The sequence below is a fragment of the Macrobrachium nipponense genome, chromosome 11 (assembly GCF_015104395.2).
Source record: "Macrobrachium nipponense isolate FS-2020 chromosome 11, ASM1510439v2, whole genome shotgun sequence".
Lineage (NCBI taxonomy): Eukaryota > Metazoa > Arthropoda > Malacostraca > Decapoda > Palaemonidae > Macrobrachium > Macrobrachium nipponense.
This window is the reverse complement of record NC_061087.1, coordinates 93,571,616-93,584,092: the sequence shown is the minus strand read 5'-3', so window position 1 is coordinate 93,584,092 and position 12,477 is coordinate 93,571,616. Positions and strand designations below refer to the sequence as shown.

The 12,477-nt window shown below is 37.8% G+C and overlaps 1 protein-coding gene across 4 annotated transcripts in view; it reads right to left on the bottom strand.

The window, feature by feature from the left end:
* Nucleotides 1-12,477, bottom strand: part of LOC135207355 (uncharacterized) — a 316,324-nt gene that overhangs the window by 99,772 nt on the left and 204,075 nt on the right. For all 4 annotated transcript variants that reach the window (XM_064239086.1, XM_064239094.1, XM_064239106.1 and 1 more), the window contains one exon: nucleotides 6,614-6,725. In XM_064239086.1, coding sequence (XP_064095156.1) covers nucleotides 6,614-6,725 — 112 coding nt within the window. The remainder of the gene's footprint in view (nucleotides 1-6,613; nucleotides 6,726-12,477) is intronic.

Genomic DNA, 12,477 nt, shown 5'->3' with positions numbered 1-12,477 from the left:
TTAAGATGGCGTGACAACAAAAAAGCAGAGCTCGTAACATAGTACTTCCTATGTCTTGTGAGAGGCGGGGGTTGTAGCTTGGTAGAGCCCCTAGAGCGAAGAAAACTGTCCCGGTCCGAAACAGAGGCGCTAACCTTCTGCAAGACCGACTGAACGCCGACAAAGGAAGCTGAAGAGATGATTTGGGGTCTTGAGTAGCTCCCACTAAAGCTTCCAAGCAAGAAGGAATGTAAGAAGACTGAGCCTGAGTCCTAATTTCCAAATTGTTAAACCCACAAATGAAATCAACAACTTCCAAAAAAGAAGAAAAAAATCCTTGCGTGTCTGCATCCTCCTGCTCCGGTAACGGAGACCGACGATGAGCAGGATGTGCAGGCTCCTCTATGACACCTTCCCACTAAAATTAACAGAAGGGTTAGGAGCCAAACAGCCCAAAACCCCAACAAACCTGTCTGGGCTGAGTCCATGAGTCGGCTTCTGAGACGAACCCACTAAAACACTGGGAACATAACTTACCCCAACAAATGATTCCTTAACATGTCCATGAATGGTAACGGGCGTGGCAGACGCACGAACGTGAGTTGGGGGGGAATCCCGAACACTCGAAATCGAAGAAGAATCCCCCAGAGTCAAACTCTTGGAAGCACCAGTGAGAGAGGCAGGCAAACCTTCCTCCTGCACCAACTCCACGCTCACTACCTTCGACCTCTTGACAGGCGCCTTGAGATCCTTATGGCGATGAATAGGCCATGGGGAAGAAGGAGTACTTACATCATGTGCACGGGCAGGAGAGGTTGTAACATGCTCGCGATGTGCACGGGCAGGGGAGGTTGCAACATGGTCGCGATGTGCATGGAAGGGGGAGGTTGCAACACGCCCGTGATTCGAAGCAGAAGACAAAGCATCCCCTGCAGATTGCACAAGGGAAGGAACACTAACACTGCCCGAAACACCAACACTCTCTGGAACAAGTCTGCACTGTTCCTCCCTCGCAGGCAAAGAAAGGGCAAAGTCCTTAGCCTTCCAACACTTGATACGCGTACAGGGCGTAGAGGGGGTAGAGGGAGAAGAAGACGGCACTGGTTTTTTATGTGAACTCTTCTCAGGAGGCAGGGGCGAAGCAACAAGTTCCTACCAGTCCTCCCAACCAATAAGGCAGCCAACTTGACATCCAAAACAGAGTCCAAGCTCTGAAGAACTGCCTGGCATATAACCTCAGACTGATGTGTCAGAAAAGGCTCCGAAGACAAGGAAGGGAGATGTAGCGAAACGGGCGACAGGGATGACGTCACGGCCAAGCGAAACAGATCAAAGGAGACAACTGGGAGACACGTCATCGATGAGAGTGATGTCACAAGTGGTGTTGACGTCACGACTTTCCCTCGGTGCGTCGGGGGGAATCAGACACCACTGGCGGAGGAATACACAAAAACTCCTTAACATGTCCGTGAATGGCGTCATCAATGGGGCTGACACCACAGCGTCTCTCTGACTCGAAGAAGCGGCAGCAGTCACTGGTGGAGCAATACAGGATGGCCGACCTTAGCTACTCATGAAGACGAGGCCGGGAGGAGGGGGGGGATGGCCTGGCCAGTCCAGAGAGGGGGAGTGCGAGCCTCCACAAAATGTGCAAGCAACCCCTCCAAGAACGGGGGACCCCCTAGCACAAGCGTCTTCCAAATCGCCGCCATTTTGGACGCCTCCGACTCTGGAAGAAAAGAGATTGATGAAGACGCCTCCCCCTTCTCAGGAATCAAATTAACTCCCGAAGGAAGAAGGGGCTACATTACAAACAGCAGCCTGGTGGCCTCCTGATACTTCTAGCAACGAATCAATGGAAGAAAAGGAAGGAGACACAGGAACAATTTTACTATGGGGGTTGACTACTGCAGGAGATGAGACATCAGGAAGAGGCAAAAAACCCTCCCAAGAAGGAAGAGTCGAAACCCTCCGATGTTCTCTCTTGCCATAAAACGACTTCCACTGCTTTTTAGGCCAAGCCCAGCATTCCATGCAAGGATTCGTTATAGTACAAAAATTAGAACAATACCTACTGCGCGTGATGTGAGGGTCAGTCGCTGCCGAAGCCAAAAACGAGAACACGGAAAACCTGGAACTCCGGGCACATACGTTGACGAGGCCAAGAAGGAGCAGAAGCAGCCATAAAGCCATAATATCAGCCAAACACACACACACACACTAAACACAAGCAAAACGGGCAATGAACTGGGAAAAGGCCATGAGAGGTTAACAAGACTCTCGCCCAGGCGGTCAAAGAAAGACTGGCGTAGCGGCGTGGTCCTTGACCACTCCTCACCCGAGCTACGCATGCATTGCCAGATATCACAAGATTCCTTGCTTTCATCTGCTTTTTAACTGGATCCAGCTAGGCACTAGAAATCATCCTATTATTAAGACCGAAGGTTTGTTTGCGCATGAACAAATATACAATAATATATAATTTTCCTTTCTTCTACATAAATAAACATTAAGTCTTATATACGCAGATATGCATAACCTGGGTGATAGCTGGTTTAGTGGCTGAAGCTTGATAACAGGGAAACAGGATGAAAAGTGAATGACTAGGTCGGTGACCACCCCCTCCCTTCACCTGCCAGCATTACTTATCCCTTCTACAATAGGTGCAAATCCTGAGTCGGTTACAGGAAAAATGCAAATTATCTCAAATTTGCAATTGGTTCCAAGAGGAAAAAACAGGTTTTGATGTAACAAAAACTTACTTTTGGTAGTCACTCTTTCTCTCATCTACAGTTCTTTTGTCAACCTGTATATCGCCATTGTAGACGTGGGACTGCCAACACCAGTCCATATGTTGGCCATCACTGTGTCAATGGCGCACCATACAAAACCTATCTTACTCATTACTATCTTTCAGATTTACGCAGGATGATATTCAAATAAATTCCATGGCTTTTCGTAAAGGAAAGAGGGTGGGTTTGAGGACTCACAATTGTTACTAAAATAGGTTTTTCCTACATCTGCATCCATATCCATATTTTGATAGTGTAGCTGCTGTTCATCCTCAAAGGAGCTTACCAAAGAACTGACAGGTGATGAAATGGCTTAAGCTCTTGAATCTTAATCCAACAACCCAGCAAAAACTTGGTTCAAGGTCAAGCCACAAGTATTAAATCATTATTCTTTCCCACCGTTATCCCTACATTAAAGGGTCGATTGCCTATGCACCTTCTCCACTGCCTTCTATCACAGGTATCATCCTCCACCGAACCTCTTCTCTTCATATCTTCCTTCATTTTATCTCGCCACCTAATTCTCTGTCTTCCTCTCGATCTTCTTCTTCCAACAGGTTCCTCCCAAGCCCTCTTCAATCTCTCCTCGTCGTACAACCTCAACACATGTCCATACCATTTAAATCATGACTCTCTTATCACCTCTGTAATCTTCTTATTTCATCATTTTCCAATCTCTCAAGCAGCGATATTCCCATAATCCACCTCAGCACTCTCATCTCAGTTCTCTCAACCTTTGCTTCCTCTTTTCTTCTTAGAGGCCATGTTTCTGATCCACACATTAATACTGATTGGCATTTTCTTATCACATTCAACTCCAGCTACCTCTCCACTTCCCCAACACAGCTTCTGTTGTACTGCAACTTCAGCCACACATCCTCCCTCTTGGCTTAAAGTAGATCCTGAGTATTGAAACTTTTTCCACCTGTTTTATAATTGAGCCTCTTCATTCTTGTATTACTATTCTGTCTGTATCTTCCCTACTGCTCACCTAAACCTATGTTTTATTCACATTCACCTTTAAGCCAACACTCTCTAAAGACTCCTGCCACTCTCTCTGTAGGTCTTTCTCATGTTCAGCAGTAATCACCAGATCATCTGGGTACAACAACTCCCACAACTCTTCATTCCCAATCTCTTCACTTAACACACCCATGACCAGCACAAATAAAAATGCGCTTAATGCTGGCCCCTTGAGTAATCAAACAATAACTTCAAAGTCTTCTGTTTCCCTATCTGCTATTATTACTTTAGTGCTAGTTCTTTGATATACTATCATCTTGACCAGCCTAACCAACTTTTCTGGGACTTTTCGCTCCCTCAAACACCAAAACATCACTTCTCTTGGGATTCTATCGTATGTTTTGTCTAGGTCTATAAATGCACAATAGAGCTCCCGGTTTCCCTTTAACCTATTTTCCTGTGGTTGCTTTACTATAAAGATGGCTCCTTTTAAAAGGGGAAATGTCTTACTATAAAGATGGCTACCTTTAAAAAGGGCCTTCTGCACATAGTCTTCCAAAGAGGGGTCTAGTTTTAGTAAGAACCTCTTTAAAAAGAAGGGGATGGGTATGAGACCATTTCCATCCCAGCTCATTTAAAATAATACTGTATCCAAATGAAGAGGACTTCCATTGCATGTGATGCTGAAGATGACCCCCAACCATATGATTCTAATTGGGTTCCTCCTCTTTCTTTGCCTTTGATAGGCATTCTAGAGGTTGCTTAGGTTGCTTTTCGTTTTCCTTGGTAAAGATTGTTTTTGGACACTTCGAACAAGATGTTTCTGCTGCTGTTGTCCCCTTTTGTTTTTGAAAGAATCGTTTAGGGATGACTGGAGACTTATATGACTCTGAGTCATGGCAAACCTTCTTGGGTTTGGGAAAATGGAAACCTTGGGTTTTTTGTTTCCTGGATTCCCTTTGTAATAGAAGGTATAATACTGATGAGGTGAAACCTGGCATGAACTCCAGCCAGTGGTGTCCCTGATTTTTCTTATAGTGAGTCACAAACTGTTGAGTAGCCATGTCCAGCGGGAGTTTTTTTCCCCCCTCAAAAGGAAGGACAAGTGTTGCATATTCCTTAGTAGAATTAGCAGACACTGGAAGGCAAGAGGCATATGGCTTTTTAATTCTGCCATTGGTTCTCATTTCCCAGTTATCATCAAATTCTGAAAATCTATCTTCACTGACTGATGTTTTAAAAGTAAAGAGACAGAAGGCTGGGGGAGTTAGAGCCATAACTATTTTTTAATTGAAGTTTTGTAGCCCAAGTCTAGGCTATTGTTGTACCATATATACTTGCATATCATGCTACTTTTGAAGACCTAATTTTGGAGCTAATTTTAAAGGGATCGTATCATACGAGATATAAAATTAGCGTATGTAATATTCACATACTAGTATCATATGATAAATACGAACATAATGAATACGCATCTTTTCCATGGATCTTTTAAAAAGTTATGCTTTCCTTCACTGCATCCAATAATACTGTATGTATTTTCATATTACTATTGTATTATAAAATACAAACATAGCAATTAATGTTTTGGTTTGGAAATCCACTGAGGACAATTGCGAGCTAAGTTTATTCTCATGTACTGAACTGAAATCAAAGCGATTTTCTTGCTTTAAGTTAGCATAAATGAATCTTAAGATACTCTATTGATATGGGACAAGGTTATTTTACGTTATACAGTGTTTTTAGGTCAAAATAACACTTGAATATGTATCATTGCGAATGATATTTAGTTATTTTTTTGTTAGTAGATGGCGCTGAGGGCATATTTATTGCGTAAAAAAATCAACACTGTGTTCAATATTTTCACTTGATTTCATCAGAATATTATGAGCTTTACATGTTTATTTTTTATCAGAGTGAACACAGTAAAATGTGTTCTTTCATGCCACATGGTTTTGATTGAAATACATTCCTCTCAAATTTTGTTTACGGTCGAGTTTGATGGTGCTATACTGAAGTTTCCATGTTGCCAATGCATGATAATAGTCGTTAACTGATGAACATTCTTTCCTCAGCTTTAGCTACAACTAGCAGCTTGAATTTAGCAGTATATGCCCTTGCCGATCTTTTCTCTTTAGCAAATGAAGATATAGGAATGTAAAAAATATATCAGTCCTATTCTGCTTAAAGTCATTTGTAACATAACTATGGCAATTTTTTACTATCGTTTGATGGTTGAAATGCAAGCAAACCGCTGTTGCATTCAGATTCAGTTGTTCATAGCAAATCAGCTGTTTCTGGCTGTATGCATTTACACAACAATTATAACATTACCAACATTACTTTTAGCATTCTATTTTACTTTTTAACTTAATTAGGTGGAATAGATAAAGAGAGGGAGGAAAAGGGGTTAGCCTAACTAGAAAATGCTGCCCAAACTAGGTCTAATGTTGGAATTCCCACTGGAAACTAAATGGTCAGTTTGGAATCCAAACCTTCAAATCAAAACATAATAGGGGCTCCAAAACTCGTCCCAGATTATACTAATAATCCTTGGTGAGATGTATCAATGCACATTTTCTCTCTATATATTACATATCTAATTAGAGAGAAAAAAGATGATGGAAGCTGTACATGTAGAATTTAGAGACAGGGCATTCCCTAACACAGAATGGTGTCTGGTACCATCCTCAGCAGACATTGAGAGACCACTAACAGAAATGCTTTTTTTTTACCTGTGTCTATAACATTAAAAGCTAAAGAACACACCCTTTACCAGTATTAAAAGTTTCCCTACGTACTTGGCTCAGTGTTTTGGTCACAGTATCTTTTACAGCAATACACAATATCTCCCCTACACAACAAAATTAAAGTAATACCTGTACAAGAAAGAACATGGGTTACATTTCTACTCTTGCGCCTCTTCTTCTTGGCAGGTATTCTTCCATGTTCATCACTTGCTATTTTGATCTTGAATGTACTGCTGTCTGTCTGCAAAGCAAAATTTTTAATATAAACTAGACCAGGGATGTCCAACCTTTTAATTTAATGGGCCGCATTGCAAACTTAAATATCTAATTGGGCCGCAAAACCCCAGAATGTCTTAATACATTTTAGTGAAAAATGACTATAAAACACACCCATGTGAATACACTTATTACAACATTGTAATTATTGTAATGTTTATATGTAGCTATACATATAAAATAACCCATTAAATTTAATTAACCAATATTAATTCAATGAGACTTTTGACTTTGTCTTCCAGATTTTAATGAAAAATGACAATATAAAACAAAACCATGTGAATACACTTTATTACAACATTGTAAATATTGTAGTGTTTATATGTAGCTATACATATAAAATAACCCATTAAATTTAATTAACCAATATTAATTCAATGAGACTTTTGACTTTGTCTTCCAGCCATAATGTTTTCAATATTGCATCGAAGGACGTATTCTTAATTCTAAGAATATTTGCTAAATGACTGTCAGTCAACCTATTTCTTTCTGCAGTTTTAATGTTTTTCATGTTGGAAAAAAACTGCTTGCAAGAGTATGTACCTCCCCACATACATAATAATTCATTGAGAGCATACAATTTCTTATAAAATAAAGGAAGTATGTGCTCTCTATGGAAACTTTTTAAACCTTCCCGACTTTGCAGCTCAATCAGTTCAAGTTGGTACTCAACTGGTGCTTTATCATATTGAAATGAAAATGGGTCATTAAATAATTTTAACTCAATTTTAATCTTTTTAAAATCAGAAAATCTAACTATAAACTCTCCAAGTAAATCTTCACATAATTTAGTATATTTTTCATAGTTTACAGAAAACTTTTTCTCCCTTTCAGATAGACTACGAAAGTGTACAATGTTACCAGCTTTTAGCTGTTCTATAAAAAGTTCTGATTTCTTTTAAAAACTAGTTATCCGCTCAAACATTGAGGAACATAACTGGTCCTTTCCTTGTAAATGCAACTTAAGTTCAGCTAATACTTCGGTGATGTCTACAAAGAAAGATAAACCATTCAACCATTCTTCATTTTCTAAAAAATCCACATTTTGCTTCTTTTTTTCCAAGAACACTTTTATTTCAGGCAACAATAATTGAAATCGTTTTAAGGTTGCTGCTTTACTGAGCCATCTAACTTTTCAGAAATATACTACGTCTTCATATTCACTGCCAACTTCGTCCAAGAATGCTTTAAATTCGCTATGATTTAAACCCCGTGATCTGATGAAATTAACAGCCTTGACAAGATCAGTCATCAAATGTTTCATATTTAGCTTTTGAGCAAATAATTGTTGTTGATGGATCAAGCAATGGTAACCGAGTATTTCATGATCAACCGATTCTTAGAATAAAGTAATAAAACCATTGTGTTTACCAGTCAGGGCAGGAGCACCATCATTTGTAATTGAATAAATGTTTTTCCTATCAATATTGAATTTATCTAATGACAAATTTAACAAACTCATATATACCCTTGCCTGTTGTTGTGCCCTTTATGTGACACAAGTCTAATATTTCTTCAATAATATTAAAATTTTCATCAATTCCTCTAATGAAAATAACTAATTGTGCAGTATCACTTTGGTCAGTACTTTCATATAATGCTAAACTGTAAAGAATGCATGCGGATAATTTGTCCTTCAGTGAGCCTTCAATATTGTCACCCAAGTCATCAATTCTTCTACCAATTGTCTGATGTGATAGACATGTTTCATTTACTAAATTCACCTTGTCTGGACAGTAATCATTAAAAGCAATAACAATGCATTCTTTTATTAATTCTCCATCAACAAGTGGTTTTCCCTTCTTGGCTAATTTCTCAGCTATAAGGTAACTAACTTTTGTACATGTTCCAGTTTTAACAACATGTTTTTGAAGACTAGCTTGTTGTGGCCTAATTGCCTTTGTCAATTCTTCAATTTTCGTTATTCTTCTTTCTTCATTAATTTTTGTATATTCTGACTCATGTTTCGAAGCATAATGACTTTTGATATTGTATTCCTTGCATACGCTAATCTTATCATTACATATAAGACATATTATATTGCTAAATAACTCGGACACAAAATATTTTTCCGTCCATTGGATATTAAATTTCCTCTTTTCTTCTGCTATCTTCCTTTTTTTAGTAATAGATTCCATAACCATATGAATATAAAATTTTCAATATTTAAAATTATAGTTCTCTGAAAAATAAATTGGCCATTAATAGGTATACTGAGCACTAGTTTACTGAAAATACATTTATTTCAAAAACAAAGAAAATTGAAAAATCCATTATTATAATTAATTAATCTAATAATTGATATAATTAATCCATTAATGTTTACTTAGTTTTAATTATGCACACACAAAAAAATACACACGCGCAGGGACGTAACTAGCTCCAAAAAGTTGGGGCACAGAGGTGGGCAGCGTTAGGGGGAAGTTTGGGCACTTTGACAACCAGCCCCCCCCCCAAAAGAAAGAATGTAGAAATCTAAACTCCTTTTTTTCCGATATTTTACCTTTTTTTAAACAAAATTTGACACACAATTACCAGAAATAAAAAAAAATCATATCATCTCGTCACAAAATTGAAACACAATGTCTTATATGTTCACTGCATGAATTTCGTCACATAGAAGAAACCATTACAGAATTGATTTAAATTTCCTCTGACTTCATAGGAAAGTGATATTTATCCATAGTGTGTATTATACTTTGGGGGGAACATTGTATACTTTGTTCCCCTCACCTCAAACTCGGGGGGCGGCGCGCGCGCACGGTTTCCCCAGCCGGAGTTACGCCAAAGCACAAGAGTAATAAATCATAAAGCTGCACAAGCACCCACACATTAACACGATTCTCATCTCACACTGGCGCGCCGGGTTGCCAATCTACTTTTAGACGAGACAAACCGTCTCATCTCTGTCTTTCTCTCCCTCGCGATACATCATACATGCTAAGTAAACTATACGATGTGACGTTCCCATAGTGTTAGTGCGGGTGGGTGACTGGCGGTAGTCACGCAGACTAGATGAGAATTGAACAATTAGGAACCAAACAACGAGTTTTATACAGGATAATTTTACGTTCATAACACACATGGTGTTGTCACGATACTTATGATGAATTGTGTGTCTCTATGTAGGCTACGAGGCAATCATGATTTAATGTTATGTCAATATAGTAAGAAATAATCTAAGAAATTCTCAAAAATAATCTATAATCTAAATGAAATTTTAAAAATGTAAATGAAGTGAAAATAATCTAAATATTATAAACTTAGTATGCATGCTCAGTTGTAAATTTCATCTTAATCATATTGTTTTTTAAATTGTTTTTGTTTATTATTTTTTTTATTAAATATAAAATTCTATTTTAATTAAATTACATGAAGACTCTCTAGCTTACTACATGATAAATTTGCTAAAAACTTTTTTTTTAATGAGAGTCGATAGTGGGCCGCATCCAAACACTGAGTGGGCCGCAGGTTGGACAACCCTGAACTAGACCAATAGAGCAATTTGCACAATAATGAAAAATTAAAAAAACAGCATACGTATCTTGCTCAGTAAATAAAATTTCAACATAGGACACAGTAAATTTTCCATAGGAGACAGTAAGAGACACAATACACAAACAAATAAATGCCAACCAATAGAGAATAGCATAATTATCAATAAATTACAAAAGTATGATTTTGAATCTTGAAATAATTTTTGGCAAACTTCCAACTTCCAAAGGGAAGTAACATGATTTACACAGTTTCTAAACACCAAAATCTCCAAAAAAAAAAAAAAAAAAAGTACCATACCCAAAATGAATGGCTACCTAGAATTGTAATCAGAAGGTACCCCAAGTGGATTTGGACTAGATGCAACAGATACACAGAAAAAGGTTGTGCATGAGATCTACAAGGACGACTTTTTATTTACCACCTAAAGTTATATAAGCATGATGAGAATTTTTAGGTTGGATTACTACAATATTGTATTTGTTTCCAATGCCCTATTAATTTTACACAGCCTATCTGTGAATAAGTGCATATTCGCAAGACATTATTGCAAAGGAGAAATTGAGCGGTAACATTGTCTTGAGAATGGTGAGAGGGCAATTGGTTCCAGTGGTCTAAAAAGGATGTTGGCTAACTGACTGTGTGCCTGTTCAACTAGTCAAAGCATGCACTTTTCCCCACTCTTATGACCAGTTTTGGAAATACATATACTTTCTTAATTTTCTGTCAGTTTTTCATTCAAAATTATTTTTTTTTACATTGTTATAAGTTTCTTCAGGGATTAATATTTTCCAAATTTTGGAACCAATCGCTACTGTGTGTGTTGCTTCTTCACCTCATCGTAATAGTTTAGTGCTCTGATTACCAGAGTTCTTTTTCTACTATATCTTAAGCAAGTACATTGCTGCATTTAAATTTTTCAGCAACCAATCATTGTTACCCCATCGAATATGTGCCTTGTTGGTCTGGAATTTTTTTTGTTCAGGTTTTTTTTTTTTAACTTGTGTTGTTGTCATGTTGTTTGGAAAATGATCTGTTTGTATTAATTTTTTTGGGGGGTAATGGTATTAAAATTCTTCTATCTACCTTCCTTAGGAATTCTTTTTCATTAAAACACTAATATATTTAATACTTGCTAATTATACTACAGTGCACACCCATTTGTCAACCATTTACTTTTCTATTACTGAACTATGCAACTATTTGCTCTTTTTTCAGCAGAAAAAGGTATTTAAATATTCATTCATACAAAATACATGTGAACATCTATTGGTGCATATGGATAGGAAGGACAGAGATTGAAACTTCTTAGATGAAGGGAAAAAATAACTGCTTGACCAGGCAAACTTGCTAAGTGATTTACATATGCTGATGAGCATAATGTTGTTAACTGATTAGACTGGCTTACTGACAATGAAGGCAGATTCAAGGTGACATGAATTTGGTGTAGGCATAGGGAAATTTTCACGCTGATTTCCCCTCAGATGAGCAGAACTTATTGCAGTTACAATGTGTGACCAGAACTTGACACACAAATCTGTGGCTTTGGGTAGTGCTTATCATACTTTCTTGCCGCAATTTTTTATTTGTTGGGGCTTTTTTTATGCTTGTTGAAGGCACTTCTGCCTCCAAAGCAGCTGGAGGAAGTCTTAACCCTGATGACTAAACTGAAGATATTAGACTGCCTTGGGGGATGGTGAAGTGTAGAATTATTGCCAAGCGTGGCATGCCAATGATGACCTTGTGATATCATGCAAGTGAAGGACAAGCTGTATATTTACATATATAAATAAAAGTAAGCTGCTAATTGTTTTGCTGTTGTTCAAGATTATGAAACCATAATAGTTACAAATTAAGTTTAGGAAAAGATGTTAGCCAAGGGGATCAACAGCTATGAATGGCCTCCTGCATTGTGTGATGATAAAATTTAAAAATTCATTAGCATTACAAGTCATCACATATATGCTTACCAACTAGGTACTGATAGCCATTGATTTAATTTTTACAATAGGTATTAGAAAGAAAACTTACCCTAAAAAACCCCTAGTGATATTTCCCCATCGCTTCACATTCTTCATTACCAAGGTAATTCATATGCTAGAACTTAACCTTTTCCATGTCTGCTGCTTAGTTATCAATGATGCGTGTTACTTATTGGGTACATTACCAATTTACACATACAGTGATAAAATGATATTGTTATGATACAATAAAGTTTTGTA